The sequence below is a fragment of the Cottoperca gobio genome, chromosome 12, assembly GCF_900634415.1.
Source record: "Cottoperca gobio chromosome 12, fCotGob3.1, whole genome shotgun sequence".
Classification (NCBI taxonomy): Eukaryota; Metazoa; Chordata; class Actinopteri; order Perciformes; family Bovichtidae; genus Cottoperca; species Cottoperca gobio.
In genome coordinates this window covers 12,934,888-12,961,189 of record NC_041366.1, presented here as the reverse complement: position 1 = coordinate 12,961,189, position 26,302 = coordinate 12,934,888, and the positions used below count along the sequence as shown (strand labels likewise).

Here is a 26,302-nt window from a genome sequence, read left to right as displayed (position 1 = left end):
TAAGACATGAGAGTGCAGAGAAGACACACACATACTTAATAAGAAGCCTTTCATGGTCTGCATGCCAAATGTGACCCCTCACAAATGTTGATCTGGCGCGCATTTCAATTCAGGTTCTAGATGAATATTGGCCCACCTCGTAGCTGAAGAAGATTTGATAAACTTGTATCAAAGAAAAAATGTCAGGTGTCTGGTGGCGACTGCATGCCAGAATGCTAGGCTGTATGGTGCATCAAAGATCTTTTACTCTTTTCTTTCTTTCTTTTTTAAATGTCCCAAACAACAATTGAGATGCCATATTCAGGCCTGTGAAACTTTTGAGGGCTCTACCTGTATGTGGACCAAATTGTATGTCAGAAAGCTGAATGGTACATGAAACAATATAATACATTTTTGATCAAATAAAAGCATGCCAATAAACTATTATGTCTGGCCATTGATGTGATTCTCATTTCCCAGCGTGGCCCTTAGTGAAATTGATCTTCACACTCCTGCTTTATGGGCTCAAAGATGAAAAGTTGTTGAGCAGAAGGGTTTTTGTCCTCAGCAGGATCAAACTCTTTACATTTGTGACACTTTGCCATTAAGTACTGTCGCCAGCACTGTCTGTAGTTCAATCAAAGTCAGTCGGTTGGTTTGTAATGCAATGTAATACATAATGTTCGTGTTGATCAATGCCACAATGGGGACAAAGTTTCCACATAAACACAATTAATATCCATATTTATGCACGCAAAGATAAACAGGGAGATTTACAAAATGAAGACAGTGTCTGTTATTATAAGCTCTTTCTCTACGCTTTCTCAAGGTGCAAGAGTCTTATGTGTCATGTATTGACGGTGCATTAAGTTACAGCTTCTTATAGGATGATTTGCTTATTGCAAATTATGAGCAGCATTACCTAATTAGAGCTTGTCCCAGTACAGGTTTGTTTGATTTTGAGCCAGAATCAAGGCCTCTACACACCTGCATACATTGCATGTTCCCAAAATATCCCTGTGAGTAAGTGCTGATAGTGCTTACAGGCCTGTTTCTGCAGGGTTCACATGCACTGACTCAACAGACACCACACTTCCTACTGTTGTGTCTGTATGCTCTGTTTGGGCCATACTCTGAGGAAACATTAGACACCACAACTTTCCAGGAGCCACTGACCTTTGTGTATCATGAAGGTATGCAGCTCTGAGCATGTTATAATGCCAAACAGGTATTCTGGTGGATGTCAGTGACATTTCATTTTTTTTCATCTTCCAAAGTATGCTCAGAAATGTTTCTTCATTGGAATAAAACACTATTGTCTAATGAAATTGAAAGCATTGCAGGCTAATGAAAGCACGTGTCAATGGTCTGCAAAATCACTGCATAGAAATGTAATTAACTCGCAAGAAATTGGTTTTGGCCAAATTGGTGGAGGGAATTATGTGTGTACACTAGAAACATACAGCATAGGCTCACTTGTAACTGCTTAAATAAACATGTATGTTGATGTTTCATTCTTTTTTATTTCTAGTTCAAAGTATAATGTGAATTTGACTAATTATTTGCTTGAGCAACTTTTTTTATATAATAGAAAACATTAGTTGGATCAGTGGAAGATAATGTATTTGCAGCTATTTGAAACAATGGTTGAAGAAGGATAAGACAAGTGCTCCCTCTAGAGGGTTCGGCTTGTCTTGACTATTATACGCATTGACAGTGTTCTGGAAATATATTGTTTTATTGTCTTAAGGACTCAAAGCAGCACAAATCTATTTATTTTTAACCTATTTAAAATGGCAGAGCTGTGAAAATCAGCCAATAAATTAAGAAATGCAGAGAAAAAACAATTTAAATGAAATTCTCTGTTGTTTTAGATTTTAATATTTTGCATCTCTGTGTTTTGCTAATTAGCTAATTTCATCCCTTTATTTATCTTACATAAGTTTGTCCTACTGAGACAAGATAAACATCGAAGAGCTCTTTCAGCAGGAGTTAGTATGTTAAAGACAACTTTCTTGTGAAATGAAGCAGGATGTAATGTTGATTTAGTTTTTCTTAATTCTCACTTTTTATACTTATGAGAGGAGGAAGTCTTACATTTGAGGGTTACTTTCTCTATGTATATATTTAAAATGTATTACTAACATATCTTTTAATTTACATGGTAGGTATTGATGTACATGGTCACATGATTCAGTTGCGAGGATCGATATTTGTATCAATTACAGTTACTTTGTGGGTGCCACGACAGACACATTATCAACAAAGTAGTAAAAGTAGAAGTATGCTTATATAATTATAGATCGATCAAAGTTAACACTAGAGAAGTTTACTGTACTCCGCAGTAGCCTATAATCTAACTAATCATCTTTATTGTTTTGATTAAATGTTAATAGGACTGCAAAGTCAGAGTATATTTTTAGTCTTACTACAGTGACATTTCCTGCAGTTTGTAATCTAATATATATATATATATATATATATATATATATATATATATATATATATATATATATATATATATATATATATATATTCTTTTTAAACTAATGAACACAGCTCAAAAATTAGTAGGGTGTTTCTGTAGGTGCTAAAATCAACCAGCAGAGGCGCTTGTGTTTCCCTGCCAACGACGTTTAGTGACGTATGACGCTCTCAACCGAGCCGATCCAGCCTACACACAACCCTGTTCATTTCCAGGCCGGGTAGAATCCCAGCAACAACGCTGCGATCGGTTTAAGATTGGGCTTTCAATCGCCATCCATCCTTTGAATATACAACATTTTGTGGAAATATATCACTTTAACTGATCAGAAGATACACTAAGTCTTTGAATCGGTGAGTTATGGTTGCGGGTGCTTGTTTCAAATCTCCAGTTTTGCTTGTCTTTTCCGCTGCCCAGTTTTATTGTTGCTTTGTTCTGGGCAGCAGCCATTTTTAATCGCCTTGTCCTACATTCCCATCGCTGTCGTGAGACCGTTCTGAAAAAATACGTAAAATGTTGAGATTTTTAGCATGGGTCTGAATGTTTTATAGAGATTTCCTCGAAAAATCAGTGCGTTTAATAATGCCAAGCACACATGCAATTGCTATGAAAATCTCCGGCCTGTCAGGGTAGTTTTTGGGAACACTAGACTAGAGTTAAACGGGATTGCCGTTTTGCTAGTTTTCGAACAAGCTGTGACTGTCGAAGCTAGCTCATGCTAAGTAAGAACAGTTTGTTGTTATTTCTGTGTGGCAGCTTGAATAAACAGGAAAGCATATACATAGTCTATGTGGTAAAATAATGATATACCGCTCTACAGGACTATGTTTACATATCCATCTTTCTTGAGCCACCAGCTAGCATATTTTACAGGTGATGGCTAGCTTCTGCAGTTATGGTCCTTTTTGACGTTCGTGTTGTTACGTTACAATTTTAATGTAATATTGGGTAGTTTTTATTATCTGGCCAATTGACAACTATCGCTGCCTTGGCTTATCTTATTAGTTAGAATATATGTGTTTTTTGTTTTCGTGCAGCAAACTGGCTGGTGTCAGTTTCTTGTGCTAGAATTAGCATTAGCTTCCAATGAGGTATCGACACCTAACGTACAACTAACGTTAGAGAGGTCAAACGTTAGTCTGCGGTCGTCAAAATCATGTTATACTCATAGCATGTGTCATTTTCAATTGGTTGTCTGACAAAAATATAGTTTTAAATGCAAACAACGTCATAATAATTTGTTAGCTGTCATAACGTTAGCTTCCTTTTCTAACCCACCGTTAAAAACAATTAGCGTTAGCTAAATTTGTCATTAGGTGGTCCTTGAAGAATTTCAAGGGTTTTTGTCAAATTAAATTCGAGGGGGGTTACATTATCTGTTGTAATACTTTGATAAATCTATCTCGATCGACAGATATTTTCCCCGGTAAGTCCCGGTAAAACGCCTATGCGGAGCTTTAACGAAGCGGCCTTCGATAACCTACGTTATGGTTTGTCTGGTATTCGGCTGAAACGACCATATGTATTTGCATAGATTTGTGTTTAAAATATCCAAAACAACAGCTGTGGGTTTTGGGTCGTAGCTAACGTTGTATAAACAACACAAACATGAGATGTGTATCCCACACACTATTAAAGCTTTTTCACTCCATCTCTTCGTACATTATATTGTTTTGATACTTTTATTAAGCCATCACTTTGAAATGTGACGTTAGACATCATACCATTGTTCTTTACGAACATGATTGGTCATGATTCACAACATTTAACTCGAAAAAACACATTTTGGGTTTGCACTTCAATTTGATTGTCTTTGTCAAAACCATTTAATTAAGATTAAAATAATATCAAGTTCGTAGATTTTGTGTCACTGCTATTGCTAGCAGTTTGGTATGATGCCATTTTGACTATTGGGTAGCAGATTTAAGTGTAATTATATCAATATAGCGTTAAAGTTACAGTATGTGAAGTATATTGTTGCAGTGACAGACTTGATTTAATTTGTGGTGATCAAAGCATAGAACAAATACAGTATAATTGAAAAACTACGAAGCAATATGGAAATAATTGATGTCTGGTTTTTGTTAAGAGTCATTTTATCCTGTTCAAACTTACTTGCGTATCTTTTCTATAGACATATGGAGGACAGCGTGACAGCAGCATTAGTTTTGATCACAGCAACTCAGTGCTGTTTGTAGGTATTTGTAGAAACTACCATTGGTCCTACACGAGAAACTGTGCCACTTACATGCCATAGACAAGTTGGACATGTTTGCGTCTTTGCCCTCAGGTCAGAATATGGAATAAACAAAAACTGAAGTTACAAGTTTCACAGCAGATGTAGACATGGCTCAAATCCCATTTTTACATTTAAAATCAAATGTTCTTATGAGGACAGGATAGTGCCTGCTTTAAAAATAAAGATTTTCTTTCCATCACATTGTTCAAATGAACGCAAAAGGTATTTTTTCCCCCTTTTCCATACAACTGTGATGTTGCTGAAGTCGCAGTTGAAATGCTTATGATCACTGTCTGACCAAGGCCCCTGACATACGGAAGAACTAGCACTGACAAAGGGTAACTGATGCGTCACCTCACATTGGTTCACATACACATTGTAAATACTATACACAGCACCCATCTGAACGCCAACGTGCATCATGCATATGTGAGAGAAAAACGTTTGTTTCTAATTTAAAACAGAACAGAGGGACAACCAGAACAATTTCTCCAACCATATTTACATTACTGTCAATGTGATTAAACAGTCTCTTTATATGCGCACATAAAAAAAAAGTGATTTAGAATTTGATACTGGCATTATCAGATTTTGCTCTGCTCTGGCATTTACGGGTTGAATACTGATTCAATGGGTTGGCTGAAAAGATCCGAAAGCTCTCTCGAATCCACTGCAGATTCACACTACCAACTTTACTATACCCATCAGTGCTACGTATCGAGCTAAAACTATATGCGCTGGCCGGCCACATAAGATAAACTGTGGCCCAGTGGTGTCAAAACAGCCCACTGTGTACTTGGTGTGTTGTGCTATGCAATAGAAAGGGGCCATAAGCTAAAGTAACATTTTATACCAAGTGAATTAATTTTTTTAATACATATAACTTAAAAAATATGAATCCCATGTTTACATTTCTCTTGTTCTTATGTAACGAAAAACAACATACAATGCCTCCCATTACAATTTGCTGCTTTTTGCAGTTAATATCTACTAAAATGTGAGTTTTTTTTTTTTTTTCTTACGGTAAGGTCTTTACTTAATGTTGACATTTCTTCTCCTGTTTCTTCGTAGAATCAGAAGGCACTGGAAAGAGGCGCAAAGAAAAATTTCCATACTCGATGACATTACATCGCAATGTCCGATCGTTTGGGGCAAATAACCAAGTCCAAGGATGGGAAAAGCAAGTATTCCTCACTCAGCCTATTTGACAAGTACAAGGGAAAATCAATAGAAACTCAGAAAAACGCAGGTACGGTTGAAATATTTAGTTTCTCTCCTTAATAACCTTTCAATTTTTTTTACACATGTTTCAATCCCTTTTGTTAATCTCACTCCCCTTGTTCTACTTGTGTTTTCTCTCCCAGTAGTTCCGCGACATGGCTTGCAGAGTCTTGGCAAAGTGGCCGCTGCCCGGCGCATGCCCCCACCTGCTCACCTGCCGAGCTTGAAGTCCGAAAACAAAGGAAACGATCCCAACGTGATTATCGTGCCGAAAGACGGTACAGGATGGGCGAACAAGCAGGAACAACCCGATCAAAAGAGGTAAGGGGAGGAAGGTTAAAACACTGCAAACTACCTCCGCATCTAATCATTATATGAAAGTTCAGGGACATCCACTCTACTGCAAGTAATTATTTGTCTTTCATGATATTTTTATGCACTACAGTGGTATTTTGACAGCCTTTCTAGTTTGCCGTTTTCAATCGTAAAGATGTAGGCTGTAAAAAATTGAAAGAAAACAAGCTAAACTGGGTGCAACGGGAAGGTACATAAACTTTAAACAACGCTTTCATCCTTCTCAGAAGGTAGAATCAGGAAAAAGTACAACAAAGCTTTGATTGAGGATGATTTGAGATAGTTGTGGTTTTTACACATGCCTAGAGGTCCAGTCTGTCAGTGCAAGTCAGTCTAGAGTCCTGTGTTTCTGTGCTCTTTCCTTTCATCGAGTCTCTGACTAAATTTCACAAAACTAACCTTTTTCATTATCTGCTTTTCTTACTTGTAGTTCTATTGCATCGATACCACAGCTGCCGGAGTTGCAGCCACAGCTGGCTTTACAGAAATCTGTCTCCAATCTTCAGAAGCCCTCACCGGTAGCCAACCAGGAGGTGTGTATGTGTAGCTATGGTTGTGTAAAAACCTGGCATATGTTTGCTGAATTTTACCATCAAGAAGATTGTGTTTGAACTTCTGTCTCTTAGTGATGTTTGAAAGCCCTCCCTAATACTGCAAGTCTAGTGCAGATTTCATTAAATATATAGACAAAACAAGTTCTGTTCAAGAAAACTCACTGCAGTCTTCAAATAAATGTGACTGAACAAATGCTGTACAATCCTATCTTAAATAATCAATTTGGTAATTTTTAGCAAGCATCATACATTCTTGGTGTGCCCCAGTGTGTATTAAATCCCCTTGACTGTATTAACGGCCTCAGTTTGAGAGCAAATGTCTCTGCTACATTTTTTCTTGCAAGATACAGAGAGGATGAAGCCAATCCTCTTTTCTGTTCCACTTTGTCTGTTCTGCTCCACTGTAGCTAACAAAAAGAATGTCAAGATGGAGTTGCCCGCTTTTAACTAGGGGGGGTAACGATCACAAAACTCCCGGTTCGGATCGTATCACGGTTTTGAGCCATAGATTCGCCTACTACAACATTTTACTGAATAGAGTATGAAAGCATCGTAATGTTTCTCAAATATTTTTACTGATAATAAAGCAGAATCTTTTTCACTCTATAACAGCTGTATAATGACTTTGCGGTTCATATCATGCCGAATCGTGGGGGGATCCGTACGGTTACCAAAAGGTTAAAGAAACAAATGCAGATATAGATAGTGAGCAAACACGTGGCAAAACTGTGTGACGTATGCGTGCGACACCGTGTTGGATGATATACAAATCAACAATGGCGTCTAAAGCGAACAACAACAGCAATACAACTCCGACTTCTTCAAAGTATTCTGACTCTCCGGAGTCCTCTGCAAAGGCAAGATTCAGAGGAAAAAGTAAAATTTGTGGCCTTGACCCGTACACGCTAAAGCCATCAGATTATATTGAGGATTTAGATTCATTACCGCCAATTGAATATCCGGATATTGTGAACTACCTTGTGTTACAAACGTCGTGGGCAACCAACGCACAAATGAAGGCATACAAGAGCTTAGATGCTTATAATTTCTTTGTTTCTGGCTGGGTTGGTAGTCTTCTTACCAAACCACTGAAAGATGACAGGGTGCTCGTCCATGCCCGTGTAAATCACTCTCAAAGAGCTCGAGATACACCGCTCAAGCCGTGGTTTGTGAGTGAGAAGAGCGGCGATGTTATCCTCGCACACTGTGATTGTATGGCTGGATTAAGCAAAGCATGTTCTCACATTGGTGCTTTGCTTTTCGCAAGTGAAGTAGTCTCAAGAATAAGCAAAACAAAAACATGCACGGCAGAAAAGAGCAAATGGCTGCTATCACATGTAAAGAAAGTGCCTTATTTACCAGTCAGCGATATGGAGAAGTACGGTCTTACAGTGTTCGGTATATCATAAGCACAAATGTTTAACGTAAACATTGAAAACATAGCTTTAGCATGAGCTCTTACCAGATATAAAGTGGACGCCACACACACGGGTGAATTGTGCTTTTTCTTCTGTTAAATCCTCACGAGTTTTGTTGCTAAACCAGCTTACGGCGTTCGGTAGACAGCAATTCATCCCTCTTTTGTGGATCGTTGTTTTTGATGATTTTAGGAAATCTAAAGAAGCGTTTCTCTGGGTCACGAATAGCGTTATGACCACAATTATACACTGCGTACACGATTGCCATTTTCTTTCAATCTTAGACGTTTAAATACAAAGAAAATTACGAAGCGTTGCAGCAACTCCCACGCGAACGGGCGGCGTCTTGGTTGTGTATATCATCCAACATGGCTGATTTACGGGTTGGGACGTAAGCGTGACGTCACATGCACACGATCTATTAGGACTGTGATCTTGGTTTTCTTCATTTCCTTAGAACACAAACGCAGGTGGACCAAAGCAATGGGCCCAGCTAAATGGAAAGGCAGTAGAGCTAGATGGTGAGTCATCTCAGATTATTCTATAATTGAGAGTGAAGTGTTATTAAAATCAAATAATACACGCTAATAATGAATCATATTCTGTCCAGATTGTCATCCACATATGTCTTAGGCAATTGGTACACCATTCTCCACAAAATTCAGACAAACTTTTTCCTTCATGCCACTTTTTTCAATGACAACCTCAGGTTTAAGGGTCTCAAACCGACTTCAGCCCTTCTCTCACGAGGAATTTCCCACGCTGAAGGCAGCTGGAGAACAGGACAGGGCTGGCAAGGAAAGAAGCGGCTTCGATCCGTCGTATGGGCCCGGACCAAGCCTCCGCCCCCAGAGTAAGTTTTAACTCAAGAATTGGCTGACAATCTCCTCGATAAGATCATGTCTGATTATTGAATTGACGGCAAGATTTTTGACTTTCTGGAATCTAATAATACTGATAAAACACATTTACAGCTTAATGATAAACTCAGCAATGGTAGGAAACGAGCACTCAGTGTCTCTACAACCCAATGCTATGTGTCTGTCGATGTCATGTACTTGAGCATTTTGACATATTTCTCACTGACTCGCAGAGGGGAAAATAGATAACATTTTTGTAGTTTATACAGACAATTTGGGATGTTCTGGATTAGCTGTTTCAGTGATGCAGAGAGTATTGATTGACTGAGCACCAAGCAATAAACTTCTGTCTTTAAAGACATTGAGATGAGGCTAAAAACGGTGTCATTACTTTTAAATCTCCCTCTCCCCACTTCAAGATGTGACGAGCTGGAGGGAAGGTGGTGGCAGGAACCTTCAACCCTCGTCCCTGTCCCTTGGCCTGCCAGCAGATCCTGAGGTTAAACTCACTGCCCTGGGTGAGACTGGCACCCCTCCCGCCACATCTCACCCCCCTTCTGTCACCGGCACAACTTCTTCTAGTGTAGTGACTGCTCAGTCACCAGTCCATGACCCCAAGGAGCCTTCCCTGCGACCCGCCCAGCCTGTCCGCAGAACAACCGTCCCTACTGCCCTGCAGTACCAACTTCACCACACTTCAACTGCTGTCTACCATGACATGTTGCCTGCTTTTGTAAGTACTACGTGACTCCTTTAGGCCATTGTTTAAACAAATTAAATAAAAATACAGTCTACTTGTACAAATTGAGCTGTTGGATGTAGCCAGAAATAGCTTAAATCATTTTGGTGGCTCATTGTTTTTCGACTATGAACACATTGTTTCATCCTGCTGTTTTCAGATGTGCTCCAAAGATACACGTGAAGCCCCAGGTACAGACCATGTTCCTACCACCGTAGCAGCCCCAGCCCGATTTGAGAGCAAACCCACTTTTAGACAGAACTACACCAAACCTGAACTTGTCAAGTAAGTGCATTCACAATGTGAGAGCTTTTATCCATTAAGTAGTTTGAACAAGAGGTTTTAATGACGTTTTGCAATTGCTAATTTCTCTTCCTGCCATATTTAATTGCAGCGGTGATGTGAGAAGAGAGAATCGCTTTGTCCGCGCTGCACCTAGACTGTCTTCTCAGCCCATCCGCAGGCCTGGTGACAGACCGCAACGCCCAGCTATCATTAATCCAGATGATCTAAAGGATCTGGATGAGCTTGACCATGACTGCGAGGATGGATGGGCTGGTCAGTATTTCTTAGACTTGTTTAAATGCCTCCATCGCCCTCTTATAGGAGGCAAAATGAAAAATAATTCGACTTGACTTTGTGAAGTTGGTTTGTGCTACATTTAGGCTTCTTCGTCAGCTTCTGAATATTCACTACGTGTGAACTTCAAGTATTGCTGAATTAGTCATCATATGCCAGCATTTATTACCATTCACTGTTCTGACTCCAGTAATGAGAGTTCAACTTCTGTGATGTGTTGGGAAATTTTGACAACAAAAACCATCAAGTACTTCAAAATGTACAGCATCTACTCCTCTATAGCCTGCATCCATAGTATTATAGGAACCTACTAGATGAAAATGGGTGCAGGTGCTCTGGTTTTGAGGTTTAAACTCAAAGAACTTAGTCATGGTACATTACATAAAGAGAGATACAGATCATGCCATACATCATGGTCAAGGTCACTCGGACAGTTGTTGCTTATGTAGCATTCCATGAATCAACCAAATTACTTCGGCAATTGTGTGTGACTGTTATTAGACCCGTAGGATGTATTGGCGTACCAGCTCAGGACACAGCTAGTTGGCTCTCTGCTGGTTTTCATTCAGCCAGATAAATGTTGCTGTCATTCCTCTTCTGTGTGTATGGTTTTTGTCAGACGCAATTTGATCACCTGCCCTGAGATTATATGTAGTGCCCTTTACTCTATGAATACTAAAATAATGCTGAGAGGAAGTCAATAGGATACCATTGCCTGTTCCCATCTTAATAATGCTCTATATCCCATCCTACATTACTACCGCTGAATGTTTTTTGTTTTTTGTTTTTTGTTTTTCTCTCAGGACTCCACGAGGAAGTTGATTATAGTGAAAAGCTTAAGTTCAGTGATGACGAAGAAGACCACTCTGGTGATAAAAACAGGATGTGGTGAGATCTCTTTCCTGATGGCTCATTATTGCTCTAAATAAGCACACATTGTTGCTTTTTATCATCATTTAAAAATGTTCCTGGTGGAATTTTGATCTTTTACTTTTTTAGGACCGAATGGGAGAGGGAAAGAGAGAATCAGCGTGACTGCCAAACCTCCCTAAATTCAGGCGAGGTGCCTTACCCCCAGGTGGGCCCTGAGGAGAACTATTCCTACCAACATCACCACCACGAGCCTCCAAGGAAGACCAACGTCAGATATCTCTCTACAGACACCCCGGTAACAACACACTATGCTGTGTTTTTCCACTTTCATCTTCCTCCTCTGAGATGATTTATCTAAGATTAGCTCATTATGATGTTATCCACAGTTAAACGCATCTTGTTCTTTAATCCCTCTGACTGTGGAGAATAAGGCAACAATACTGAGCATATGAATAGCAATGTGCCTTCACACACCCTCAAGTGAGACTGTCATTGTGCGTTGGGAAAGATGACCTTGCAGTAACCATAGAGATATGTCTGACTACTTTGCCTTTCGCTTGGCAATTGAAAACGACATGACAGACATAATGGAAATACAGACGATACCTCTGTTTGTCTATTTTCAATGTGTAAAAACTGTTAGATGAATTCCCTAAAATAAACTACAAGTAGAGTTCCAAATTTCAGCCTACATATTTAATATTTCTCTTTTACTAAATAAGAAATTGAGGCTTTTAAGTTGTCAATGTGAGCGGATGGGCTGAGCAGACGATGTAATTTAGGGTCTCCTTAAGGCCCGTTTTCAATAATTTAGTGAAATGCAACATCTTTTTATCACTTTTCCTGAAAATTAAAAATGAATTGAACTATCAAAGAAATTTTTTTGAAGAAATGGACTGAGGTTTGTTTTGTTCTCTGTCAAGAGTCCTTTTGGTCACTCAAAGTAAAACATTTAAATATTTCTCAAAGAACACATTCTAAATACATTATCATATATTATATTATATACCTCTCCTTAAACTGCCTCCGTTTCATCTCTAGGCCCAGCAGAAAAACCAAGGTGAGCCACTGGCTGACCAGGAAGATCACCAGCGCCAATCTCAGGCTCCAGCTCGGGCGAAGTATGTGTCACCTGAGCTGTCAGAGGCTGTTGAGAGGGCCCGCAGACGCCGTGAGGAGGAAGAGAGGTGTGCCCGTGAGGAACGGCTGGCAGCCTGTGCTGAAAAACTCAAAAAGCTGGATGAGAAGTTTGGGAAGACTGAAAGGCAGACATCAAGGACAGAAGAGGGCCAGAAAGAGGAAGAGTGCAAAGAAGTTCCACTTTCCCCAGATAGGGAACAGAGTAAAGGCCACCATGAGAACTGGCAGTACAGCTCAAAAGGTAAAAAACTGAAAGTAGACTTTTACAATTAGGCTTACATATTATATACAAAATGTAAAGAGTATTGCAGATTATAATGGGACATTCTAAACATGTGTTATGATCAAAATGATTTCCAGATGGAAGTGAGTGTCCCCCAGACAACTCTCCTGGCCATAGTTACCGTGAGGAACCTGCCTTCTCTAACTATCGTGCCAGTGAGGATGATGTCCAGGAGCCCTCCTCCCCCTCAGGAGACTACAGTGGACGTCATTCCTCCAAACCCATCCCACCCCGCTTTCAAAAGCAGCCGCAGCCACTGCCGCAGTCCCAGCCCCAGCCCCAGCCCCAGTCCCAGTCCCAGTCCCAGTCCCAGCCCCAGCCCCAGTCCCAGCACCAGTCCCAGCCCCAGCCCCAGCACCAGCCCCAACCCCAGCCCCACCATCAGCAGCAGCAGGTGAGTGCCATCTGATTCCACTTCTAACCCATAAAGTCTTAATCCCCGACTAATGCGTCAATGAATTAGCGGCTGCTTTTGAGTGAGCAAAGGGCTTTCAAGAGTTCATGGTAGCAGGATTTTTTAAAGGTTGCACTCACTATGTGCCTTGTGCCTTGAGTGTTAACCTATTTGTCTTTGATTTGATTGTCCATTGTTAATTCTTGTCAGGGTTTTTTGGAGCTAATGTCGTTTGGTTATCTCATGCAAGAAGAACAGGAAATGCAATATGTAGATTAGTTGAGCATACAGAGGCCTTTTTCAGAAGACTAACATTGAAATATATCCACTTGACTTGGCTCTGAAGTCTCATATTGGCTTTAGCTGAATGTTAAAAGTTATTTTTACACAGAGCAAGGACTGTGGAATTTGTCCACCATCTCTTACAAGTGTATTCGTTGTATACATTCTGCAGGAACAAGTATACAAGATGCAGCATTGGCAGCAGTCAGGTCACCCTGCCCCGTCTGGTTCAAGCCACGCCCAGCGGGGCTATTACCCACCTCATGTCCTCGGGTTTGATCCCCGCTGGATGATGATGCCGCCTTTTATGGATCCCCGCATGGCCCAAGGACGATCTCCCGTGGACTACTACCCTGGTGCTGTCCACTCTTCAGGTGAGCACTTATTTAATAAAATAGGCACATACCTTCGCATCTGAAATTAGTTTCCTCAGGTTTTTTTATCATTGGAAAACTCCAATTTGAACACTGACTGTTTTCAGCAGGAATGATGAAACCCATGATGCATCAAGACCACCTGAACAGCCCTGGTTCTGATGAGGGGTGCCATCCCAACCTGCACCAGGAGAGAAGAGCCCCTTCCACTGAACCTTACCCTATGTGGAACCAAGATGGATACCCCTTGCGCAGCTTCACTCCACCTTACCAGAGACAGCATGAAAGCTTAGAAAGTGGCCAGCCAGATGACAGGTTTGTTATTGTGTTTAAAATATTAGAGCGTATTAATCTTTTTGTATTTTCAATAAAATCCCTGGAACCAGCCTCACAAAGAAGTAATACCGCGTAAAACCCTGCTTAGTGACGTAGGCCCCTCCTTAGAGGGCCTCTGTTTTTGTCATTCTTTCTATTTTTTGTATCTTCTTTTTTCCACAGAAGTGATATGGCCTGCTCCCAACAGGACTCCTATGAAGAGAGGGCCAATGAGTGCTTGGCCCACCCCCAAGATGATATCCCCCATCATGCTTACCAGAGCCGAGGCCTAGACAGAGAACACCATCACCATGACCAAGGCTTGCTGACCACTGCTCAGAACCACTCCTTGAATCATGCAGATAGTGATTACCTAAAACAAGACTCAAGAGACAAGCATCTTATAGAAGGCTCTGAAGCTCATGATAAGACCATAGATGGCTCCAAGGACAGTTGGAAAAGAGATGGAGGCCAGAAACAAGATGGAGGACTCAACAATGCTCAAAGCCAGTGGTCAGATCCCAGTTCCAGTAGTAGTGTTAGCCAGCCATCTGAGACCAGTGGGCGAATCTTGACTCGAAGAACTGGGCCCATTAAAAAACCAGTTCTGAAGGCTCTTAAAGTGGACGACAAGGAGAATGAAAAGTCTAAGCCTGAGCCTGAGGAGAAGCCCGTCCCTTACCGCTTGGAGAAAGAAGTCCTTACTAATGTTTACGACTTGAAGAAGGATAACCAGCCTGCCATCAGCAGGCGTTCAGCCTCACCTGTTGTTGAGAAACAACCAGAAGAGAGGCAGCGTCAGTCACCAGCCCCCACCAAAACAGACAGACCTTTGAGCACCCACAGTGATGACTCTCCCAAGGAGAACCCCTGGGACAGTGGCAAGAGCCAGTCACCTAGAGATGTCAGCCAGGAAAATCGAGAAACCCAGGCCCCACGGCGCAATAACTGGATCTTCATTGATGAAGAACAGGCCTTTGGTGCTGTCAGGGGAACGGGTAGAGGCCGCAGTCGAGGCTTTAGGGAATTTAACTCAAGAGGTGGAACCCGTGGTGGACGTGGTGGAGACAATCTCAGAGGGGCTTATAACAATAATAACAACAGCAGTGGCGCTCAGCGGACAGGCAGAGGCAGAGCACAACCTAGGGATCTTGTCAAGGTGGAGGAGTTTCAGAGGGGGAAGCCCCGCAGGCGAAATGTCAGTGAGACCTTGAGTGAAGCCTCAGAGTATGAGGAACTGCCCAAGAGGCGCCGGCAGAAGGGATCTGAAAATGGAGAAGGTTACACAGAGTCTGGAGAAGTCCGTAAGGCTGATCGAGACTCTTGGAGATCCAACAAGGTGTACGCTGATGACCAGATGGCCCCAGATTCAAGAGAAAAGGCCAAGGCCGGCAGGGGCTTTGGAGGTCGCATGCTGCCTCCCAGACTGAACCCCACCGGAAGTTATAGTCGAGGCTTTGGAGGACCCAGGGACATTTCTACATGGCGGGGACGTGGGCCCCAGTTTAGTAGCACTGGTGGCTCCATGCAAGAAAATGGTTATGGTCCTGGAGCTGAGACAACTTACTCCCGCAGACCCCCAGTTGAACGTGAAACTCTCAAGTACCCCCCTAAATTTACTGGCACCTTCATGGAAAATGGCGTACCTTCAGAGGACCGTGAAGGAGAATACTACTTTGACAATGACAACCCTGACAGGCAGATGTTAAGGAGACGGCGTCCACCCCGTCAAGACAAGCCTCCACGCTTCCGTCGTCTACAACAAGAACGTGAACCTGGCTCAAACCAGTGGACAAGTGATGAGCACATCAATGGAGAATTGGCAAATCCCTGGCCTGGCCGCCCCAAAGGTACTGGCGAAGAAAACTGGCCCAGTGGCCACTATACTGGTGGACGTCCAAGCCAGCATGGTCAGCCAGAGGAATGGGAGACGGGATCAGAGAACAGCGACTTTGGTGACTGGAGAGAGAAACGAGGCGGAACTGGAGGTGTGGCTATACAAGGACATGGTGATATTCCCTCAGACTCTGGCCATAGTGAACCAGGCTCTGGTGAGAAGAGGGAACTTTGCAAGAGAAGCTTCTCCAGCCAGAGACCATTGGTGGAAAGGCAGAACAGGAAAGGAGAGCCTTCACTGCTAGAAGGGAGCAAGATGGCGCGTGCACCTGATAATCCCTCCAACTCCTCCAACAGGAGTGACAGTTGGCAGAATGGAGGGACTTCTTGTAAGAGGTGAGGTGAATAAAGAACAAACTTCAAGTTGAAGTAATTGTCCTTATCCTGTACCCATATGAATTGCCACTGGGAATGAGGCATCCTCAATATGTGCTGGGGATTTACATTAATGCACTAGTGTCTTGTTTCAGGTCTGGTCTGGACACAGGGTGTCTCCTATATTGGTTTTTGACCTAAATATACTCTGGTTTACACTCTCAGAGTGACGGGACTGAACACACATTTTTTTGCTCAACTTTGTTTGAGGAAACAGAGTGTGCTTACTCTACATAAAGACACTGTTTGATTGAATCACTGATTAGATTGGCAGTTGTTTTGATTTTAGTTCAGTTCTTGATTGCTTAGTGAACGCATATGTTGTTGACTTGTACCAATGGTTAGCTTTTGAGATGTCATTTTGTCTTTTGTGTCCAAAAACAAGCAGATAGTTTCTTCTGTGGACACACTCTTCCATTCTCCTCCATTGTTTAAGGGGGTGAAAATGTTATTTATAGATTGCTACCGTTTCCCCTGCTATTGAACAAAGCATGGGGTACTGAGCACTTCTCACCATGCAGTCTGTCCCAGATGAGGATGTAGCTCAGTTTCATCGGCTAGATGAATGTGGGAAAGGCATCTGTGCCTGACAGGAGGATTGACTACTAACACATTAGATTTTCCACAGCATCCCTCCTGAGCCTGAATTTGTTTTTTCTTCGGAAAAAGTTTATTTTTCTTGTTGTTCCTCTTGTCATCTGTAGCTTTTGCTAAATTGAATAGGCTAATTGAAAATGTTGTTTTAGATATTTTGTTTTAACTGACAGAATACCCAATTGAAACCACTTTGTCTCTTCCTTCCCTGTTTTTCAGCAGGAGCCCAGATGACTCCGGCCCAGTCTACAGCATAGAGCAGCCAGAGGAGAGGGAGCCCTGTGAGCCCTCAGGAAAGAAATTAGAGAAGGAGCTGAAGCAAGGACCTGTCAAGACAGACATAGCCGAATCTCTATCCCAGTATGAGCTCAGCAGTTACCAAGGTGAGTCCTTTTTTAAGTTATGTTTTTATTTTCTCCATGTTAAAAGAAATGAAGTTCTAAGGGTGTTACCCATCTACTTAAAAAAAATATATAATCCCATGACAATTGGTATTGCTGCATTTCTACATTTTTAGGGTAGATGCTGATTACTGATCTCATTTAAGCCAAAAGAAACCTCCTGTTGCATTACTGACTCTCAAATGTTTAAACAGAAATGCAGATAATGTTCAGTACTGCAGTTCCTACCTATCTGCAGATAATTTTGCATTGATCACATTCCTGTTTTGTAGTTGAGGGGGACGCAGGGGGCCCAGTTTCAAATCATGATGGATACCAGGATGCCTTGTCCAAAAAGCAAAGACGCCCACAGGAAGATGATAGAAGAAGGAAGGAACAGGGAACTGCTGTAAGTTAACATATGCTCAGTAATTATGCCATGGATAATCATTAAATGTGTAGTTTGTTAAGCTTTTTGTTATTGCCTGTAATAGGTGCCAGTGAAGAACAGGACTATCGCATCCAAGATGCCACCACGCTTTGCCAAAAAGCAAGGAAGCATGGGCATTGAACAACCTGAAGAATCACTTTCTTCCAACAACCTGGGAACTGAAATCTGGGAGACCAACAGCTCAGGTAGAGGACAGACCCGACTTTATGCCAATGCTTTGTTCTTGATATTTTGTTGGTGCTATTAAACAGTAAAGACGCATTACAGTAACTTGAAACTGTTTGTACAGCATATTGTCTTTAATACTACACACATAACTTTTGTACAGGTTTTTTCTCAAATATTAAATTGAGACATTGATTGAAAGTTTATGACATTTCTTAAGCTTTTTATTTGTTAAACATTGTTAAGACATTTATCATTTCATAGGCTATTTTGTGAATGGAAATTGTGTGAAAGGAATCAAATTGATTGCATTCTTCACTAATGGCATTCGTGTATCTTTATTAGCTCTTTCAGTACAGTCGTCAGGGGGAGACTCATGGACTAAGCAGGTGTCTTACACTGGGAGCGAGCCCAACTCTGAGGTAGTACAAACGTAATTGCTCATTGTAACTTACACTGCACATATTCTGTGTCTGCATTCTTTGTCTGCAGTAAATAAATATCGGAATCCTTCATTTGTTTCTTGCCTCATTATTGACAAATAACAAATTGGCGGTATTGGATTACATTGAGGAAAATAAAACAATCATTCCCTTTTTCCTGTCTTGGGCAGGACTCTGATGCTGGCCCTGAGCAGAATAAAGAACAGCACAAACCGGGGCCCATCGGAAATGAACGTTCCCTAAAGCACCGCAAAGGATCAGAAGTCGTTGATCGGATGGAAGGTGGCCCGATCACGCCTGTCAATGGTGTGGACCTCCATGTAGACACTGTGCTGCCTGTGCCTCCTATTGAATTTGGTGTCAGTGCCAAAGACTCTGATTTCAGCCTACAAACGGGCTCCACCCCAGTGCCAGTGTCCAATCCTGTCAACAAGCTTCAGGACGTACTTGCCACCAATGTGAGTGACTATGTCTGTACTTTTGTGGTGTTTTGCAAATACAAAGTGACAATCACTACAGGAATCAGTAATACAATGCTTCAGTTTTTTGATAATGTGTTTTTTGTTGCGTAAAAACAAGAGATATTGTTTCGCAACTGATTTATCCTGAACTTTTGTTTGTGTTTAAACAGACTGCTCTTAATCAGAGTATCCCCATGCTGCGTTCCAACCACCTTCAGCCTGGCATTAACCTCAACCCCATCTCCTTCCCCAGTGCTGATCTCACTCTTAAGGTATTTGAAATATAATCCAATGTACAAAGAGCTATATCTTTTCATACGTATAACAAATAAGGGATAAAGGAATGTCTATTTCTGCAAACTTTTCTTGTATGGAAAATAATATTGTTGAAAGATAAAGGCAAAACTCACTGTTAATCAAACATCCATATCAACGTCATAAATGTTTGTTTGTCTTCAGATGGAGTCAGCACGCAAGGCGTGGGAGAACTCCCAGTCCCTCCCTGAGCAGGGCTCTCCTGGAGGTGTTTCAGGTGTTCAGCCTCCTTGCAGCGTTGGCTCATCCAGTGGTGTCAGTTACAGTTCCTTTGGAGGGGTTTCAATGCCTCCGATGCCTGTGGCATCAGTAGCACCTTCCATGTCCATGCAAGGTAAGGGTTAGGGTTAGGGATTTGCATTTCATTTTCTTTATTAGATAAAGGCTTTATCTATAAGGGAACTAAATTAACAGCCTGTTGTTGTCCCTCCTGTAGGGAGTCATATTCCCCCACTGTATCTGGATGGACATGTTTTCCCAAGCCAGCCCCGCCTTGTTCCTCCCAACATGACCCAGCAGCAAACCTACCAACAGGTACACACACACACACACACACACACACACACACATTGAGGTGTGTTTGTGTATAAGCAGATTTGTCATTATGCTACATTTGTTCATCTATTCAGGCAGCCGCAGCCCAGCAGATTCCGATCTCTTTACACACATCTCTTCAGGCTCAGGCTCAGTTGGGGCTTCGTGGAGGTCTACCCGTCTCTCAGTCCCAAGATATGTTCAACTCTATTCCCCCCTTCAGGTACCGCCGCCTTAGTTTATCATGACATTTACGTTGGTCCCATTAATTTGCCTCACTTTAGTCGTATTATGCACCATCATGTAGTTTTATATGTTTTCCTTTCACTCATCCTGCTGCCCCGCTTTGCCATCCTCCTTTCAGGTCCCAGGTTTACATGCACCCCAACCTGTCACAGCCCAGCCCCATGGTGCTGTCGGGCGGAGGCCCTCTGAAGGGGCCCTACTCCGCTTTCCCTGGCATGCCCTCAGACATGGTCAAGACACAGTCGGGCTCACACTATCAGCCAATGAATGGCAGCCAACAGCTAGTCTATGAGAACCAGATGAACCAAGGGCCTGGAATGGGTTCTTCCCAGCTGATGGACTCTCAGCTCATCCAGGTTAGTGGATTGCCGACGCTCAGTTTCACAACAGCTCAAGATGCGGCAAGATTCCTCTTGATTCTTGTCAAGTTTCAAAGAGATTTATTCAATTGTACATAACATTCATGTTAACACAGCAAGTACAACCCTTCATAGCATAACTAGACCATCATTGGACTGTTGCTTTAAATGATAACAACATTAACAGTAAAATCCTTGTTTTTACTAGGTGACCATGCCCCTCCCTGGCTCTCAGCTGCGCTATGGCTCAGCTCAGCAACATCTCATCCTCCCACAGTCCATCCAGCTGCAGCAGGGACAGAACCTGTCAGTCGGGGGGCCACGCCGAATGCTGCCCCCTGGCTCCCAGGCTGCGGTCATGACTGGCAGCCGAGAGGTGTGACTCACTGATCTTATGTTGCTCAACCAAAATCTGGTCTGTTCAGTAATTAGTGCAATAATGGAGGTCAAACATTTTATCCCACAAAAAAAATCATATAGAACATTTGTATAATGTTGCATATTTCTGATCTATAAATAGGTAAACCACAATTTTTTTGTGCCTTGACAATGTGTCTTTCTCATTACACTATTCTCAGGGCTCACAAATGGAAATGAAAGGTTTCCAGTACTCTGAGAAGCCCAATCATTCCCAAGGCATGCCTGTAGGGTCCTACAGGTGAGTGGAAATGACTTGTGCATATATATATATAATATAATATAATATACAAATACAAGACAACTGTCTTGTACACACAAGAACCTTTACTCTGTCAACAAGTGAAACATGGTATATGCACATTTTAGGAAATGTATTGTAAAGGTTTTCTTTCTTTCTCCCCTCATCTCATTAGGCCTGGGTCTGCGAGCCCCAGTGGGAAGCCCTCTGGTCCTGGGGGGCCTATAGGCCCTCTGACTACACATTTTGCTCAACAGGTATTTATTTTTCAAAAGAAAAAATCAAGGCATTTGTATTCTTGTGCCAATGGCTGTTGTTTGGTACATTTTCTGAAGTCTGAAAGTCCATCTTGTGAGATTGTCCAGGGTTAACTTTCAAGAATAAAAATGTAATAACATGATTGAGTGAATGAATCTACATTTGCATCTCCTGTCATTATGTACAGTTTGAATACAGTATACAAAACTATATTTTTAAAGACACTGATGAGATGACATTGAAGAAACAAAACTGCAACTGAATTGCCCTAAAAAATGTGATACTAATTGCTAATTTTGTTTTTATTTATTTCTGATCCCCTCAACCAACCCCCCTCCACTCCCTGGACATAAAGGTCCCAACTGCTCAGGGCAGCTTGGTGATGCACATGCGACCCCCTCCCACTGGCCCTTTCCCCAACCCCATCCAGAGACCAGTCATGCAGGTCAACAAGCCTGTTATCATCCGCCCCCCCCCCTTACCCCAATCCTGGCCGCGACCTTTCCCACTCCACCCCTCCCTTGGTCCCCGAGCCCCCTATTAAAGGGCCAGAGGATGGCATGAAGGTGAGCCACCCACTGTAAATATAGGTAATTTAATTTTTTTCCTTTTTCCTTTTTCTCTATTTGCATTACTTGTCTTGTATATTTTTAAGTGTGTGCCTTTGACTTATTAGTTATCTTATCGTTAACACGTCTGAGAGGTCTTGATGGGAACAATTTGAAGTGCTGTCAGAATTATCTGGGAAATTATATACTGTCAATAATATTGATGTTTATAGATGTTATTTAAATATTCATTGGAGCATTCGTTTTCACATAGTAACAGTAATGACTTTTATTTCTGAATATAATCCAATGTTAATAATTGTTCATGCACTTTTGGATAAACTAAAGCTGAGCGACGATGTGTCAGTAACATTTTACAAGTGAAAACTATGAAATGCTGTGCAGATTGTAAAACCACCTGAGGCAACTTTGTGATATGGGGTTATGGGGTCTCTGTAGAGTTTGTGGTGTTAATGTACATTAGCATTTTATGTTAATGAGGTAGAAGTATGGTGTTATGGATAGCTGGGAATATTTCCTGCCTTGTGACACTGTAAACCTGATCCAATATATTGATCAATAAGTGATTCCCACCACTGCTTTGCCCGACAAACCATACATTTGCAAAGTAACTTCTATAATTTACAGAAAGACTGTAAAAGCCTCTTTAGCATCTAGTCTTTTTACCTGATGCCTGAGCATCAGCCCTGGCTATTAATGAATTAGTTTAGTTAATTACGTAATGCATGCATGTATGTATGGTTTTCCAGGCGCTGCTGTGAACCTAAGTAACGCTGCCTTTTTTTTGGTGCAGAATAAAACCATGCGAGAAGTGCGCAAGGCAGTGGGTGAGGGCAAGACATCGTCCGGGGGCATGACCAGCAAACTCCAGGAGCCCCTACCCTCCACGGGGCAAGCCAAACCAGCACGCACTGGAGCCATCAAACCCCAGGCTGTCAAAGTAGAGGAGAGCAAGGCATAACAATGGACCTTAAAATCCTCATCACCGCTCAGCCTGCCAACACAAGCCCCTTGACCAATGTCTGAGCCTCCTAAGACCCACCTTATCCCAAGGCACCATGGCAAGGGGCATACAAGCAGACAACATCATTAATTACCCCTCTTGAACTGTCAGAACTGGACACTATTATTTCACACCACGTATAGAGATATATAAATATATATAAATATATATACATAGACACAGTCTTTTAAGCAGATCTCTTCAAGGTCCTCTTTAATTTATTATGAGTCACTTTTAAGGGGGGATTGGTAAAGAGAAAAGATATTTCTGTTTTTTTTTGTGTTTCTCCAAAGTGTGGAAAACAAAAATGACCAACTCCAGACAGATGGTTCATTTTTTCATACCATTTTGCCAAACTGTATTTACTCCCTCTTTATGGACTGTAGCCATTAAGACCAGGCAGACACTTGACACAACTCTGTATGAGAAGCTAAGTCTGTTAAAAATGTTAAAACAAATTTGAAATGCAGTGGGGAACCTTTTGTCATTTTTCATTGGCATTTTTGCTGGTAAATATAATGTTCATTCCTGCTATTGGTGAAGAACTTATTTTATTAAACCCCGGAAAAAATCCTCCAATTTGTGGACATCATTGCATGTCAACATGGCAAAGGTCAATTGCGTCACCCTCGAAATGCATCTTCTGGGGTCCTTCACCCAACCCATGAATTGTGGCGAAACTGCTTAGATTGGTAGAAATGATTTCTTTTCTTGAAACTCTCTTATTTGCTTTTACATTCTGTCGCTCTCTTCTGTATGTAAATTGAAACTAAAAGGTGGATGTTTTACCAAAGTCATGTTGCTTCCATGAGAACTTCACTGGCTTTGATAAAGCGTGTGCATGTGATGTGCTGAACGTGTAAACTTGCGGGACTCCTACTTAGAAAAGAGCAACATTTCACAAAGTGATGATTTTTACATCCCTCAGTCTGGGGCGTTTAGCTTTCTTCTTTAAAGGCTCTTGAAAGACTTTTCTCTCTCTAATTCTGTTTAAAAATCCCACTTTACAGTGCTGTGGGGACTTGTGAAGAAACACTCATCACCATTTGATTATTCAGCATCTGGTCTCTGAGGTGGCACTAGCAATAAATGCAGCCTATCTATAATCACAATCGGGGTCCAAATAACAATTTTTTTTTTTCTTCTCTTTAGAAGCTAATGATCACAAATGAGGGGCGTATAGCATTGCTTGTTGAATTAAAATACGATATTTGCTTAAGCTTTTTTTGTGAGCACTGCAGTTCCAGTGGACTACGAAGGACTTTTAAAGTGTTTGTTCTATTTGAAAATGTGAAGCTGTTGGAATCATCATTTATCTTGTTTTTTTGTAATGGACACTGATTTTGAAACTCACAATGCCAATGTCATACCTGGTTAAATGTTACTGCTTACATAACGCTCCATGACACTACAAAATGTTGCGATTTATCTTTGACAGTGTTTCACTGGTATATATGTATATGCATTCTTAACTGTACAGTCGAGCCTGGTGAGCGAGGGGAGGCTTGAACCCACATTTCATTTTAGATATTGTGGCACTATAAATGATTTAACGTTGAAAAGGTCACTGTGTTCTCAGAATGAACTGCTTTCACTTGTTCATAGGTTTATCTGGCTTGGAGTGTTTTTGCTTCTCATCCCTTACTGCAAAAAGATCTTGATGCTTCTCATCATTGCACCCACACAAAGATGTTGCCCTGACTTTTTCTTTTTTACTTTTAAGATGCATATTTCATTTTGTCAAAGGACCAGTGCTTTCTACAGCTGATCCATCATTTTATTTATCCTACCTGATCTTTAACCTTTCAGATATTTGGTCATTACTCTCCCTTGTTAAAAAAAGAGCTTATTGAAAGAAAAGAAATAAAGCAGTTGTGATTTCTTAAATGTACTGTTGATTCTGTATTCTCACTTTGTCATATTAAAATCATGCATCAAATGGGGAAATGATTTTAGGCTGTGTCCAGCACATTTTCTGAAAAACACTGTCCATTCATAAGTTGTGTTTTTAGCATTTCACGCTGGACTGTTTGACTTGAAGACCAGCATTACCTCCAGGCACCTGAGCACTGCCAGTGGATGCACTTTGTGTGTGTACTCTCATCCTCAATCGAGCAGTTCCACTTTGAAATACTTTTTTTTTTTTTAACAAACAGTTCACATGGACAGTTTTGCCAACAAATATTATGCCATGAAGCCATATAACTGGACAAACATTGATCCTGTTTCTCTATCCTGTAATCCATGTAGAACATGGTTTGTGGATGTGCTTGGTTATGAAATTAAATGTCCCTTCTCTTTTGTTCCTTAATTTTAAACGTCTACTTAATATAGGGTCTAAATACAAATACATTCATTAAAAAGCAACAAAAGAATACATTGTCCAGCAAGTTCTCCCTTCAGACTTGTCTATTTAGGAATTGTCCTAATTTTAAATCAGATCATCATCCTTGGGTCCAGGACCCGTCAGAGTCCCGAGATGAATTTAAGGGAGAATTACAGATAAAGGGAAATGCTAATAGACCTTTCTTGAATTATAAAGGTTGCAAAGTCCCTCTTCAGACCATAGAAACCACTCTTAAATTTCAGCAATGCATTTTGTATCATTTTAGAATAAAAGAGCATCACTACTAGTGTGGACTTTTAAACCACTGCAATATTAATAATATTAAAGTTAATATTTCACAAGTAATAATAAAGTTAGTATTACATTTAAATTGACGCAGTAATTCTCCATTGTTGAGTAACTATTTCATTAATAACAAGTAACGCATTACCACAATAATAATAAAAACATGCTATGTGACGTCAGAAGTGTCAAATTCCTGAGATTCCTGCAGGACAGAAGAAACTTGTCTGGACGAAGAAGGTTTGAAGAAGCCGAGGGAGAAGGTCTCCTTCATCACCACAGGATTTATTGGCGTTTCACAGGCTACAAGCATGTGTAGTGTTTCCACGTCTGATGAACAAGGTGAGTTCACTTCCGCTGTTCACTTTGTGTCGTAACATTAGTATTGTAGTAACATTAGGTGCTAGTTAAAAACGTATTTGGCCTCGTTTTGGTAGCTAAAATCCCTGCATACAAACTATAGCAGAACTATTCTTACAGAAGTGTATTTTTAATACTCGAACAAACTAATATGGTTGTTCAGTAGAGGACAGGGGTACAACAAAACAATCCACAGTTGTTCCGGAGAGGAAAATATGTGAGCTTCCTATCTCACCTGGACTCAGCTAACGCTAACCTTTGTTTGTAAAACTGACTTCTTAAACTCAACCAATAAATAAATACATTGTTTTTTATAATCTATTATGTTAACGTTTCTCACCCCTGGGCAAAGAATACGCAGTGTGAAAACCCCTTTTTTTTACACATAATTTATTAAGAAATGTATCAAGACCAAAATTAACAGTGATGCAAACAAGCTGTGATTCATTTAGTGTGTGTGTGTGTGTGTGTGTGTGTGTGTGTGTGTGTGTGTGTGCGTGTGTGTGTGTTGCGTGTG

General features: G+C 41.2%; 1 protein-coding gene across 1 annotated transcript; it reads left to right on the top strand.

Moving 5' to 3' along the window:
• The first annotated feature begins 2,658 nt into the window (after positions 1-2,658).
• Positions 2,659-24,751, top strand: prrc2b (proline-rich coiled-coil 2B). The gene is given in 32 exon segments (XM_029444218.1): positions 2,659-2,817; positions 5,775-5,952; positions 6,068-6,245; positions 6,709-6,811; positions 8,708-8,771; positions 8,960-9,103; positions 9,530-9,843; positions 10,010-10,134; positions 10,244-10,407; positions 11,232-11,316; positions 11,428-11,596; positions 12,343-12,682; positions 12,802-13,118; positions 13,573-13,774; positions 13,885-14,089; positions 14,273-16,321; positions 17,174-17,337; positions 17,628-17,743; positions 17,829-17,970; positions 18,296-18,372; positions 18,564-18,851; positions 19,025-19,126; positions 19,314-19,503; positions 19,606-19,703; positions 19,799-19,926; positions 20,068-20,305; positions 20,517-20,684; positions 20,887-20,966; positions 21,142-21,223; positions 21,580-21,693; positions 21,695-21,790; positions 22,587-24,751. Coding segments are annotated over 31 exon segments (6,825 nt in total). The 5' UTR covers positions 2,659-2,817; positions 5,775-5,837; the 3' UTR covers positions 22,755-24,751.
• The last annotated feature ends 1,551 nt before the right edge of the window (positions 24,752-26,302 follow it).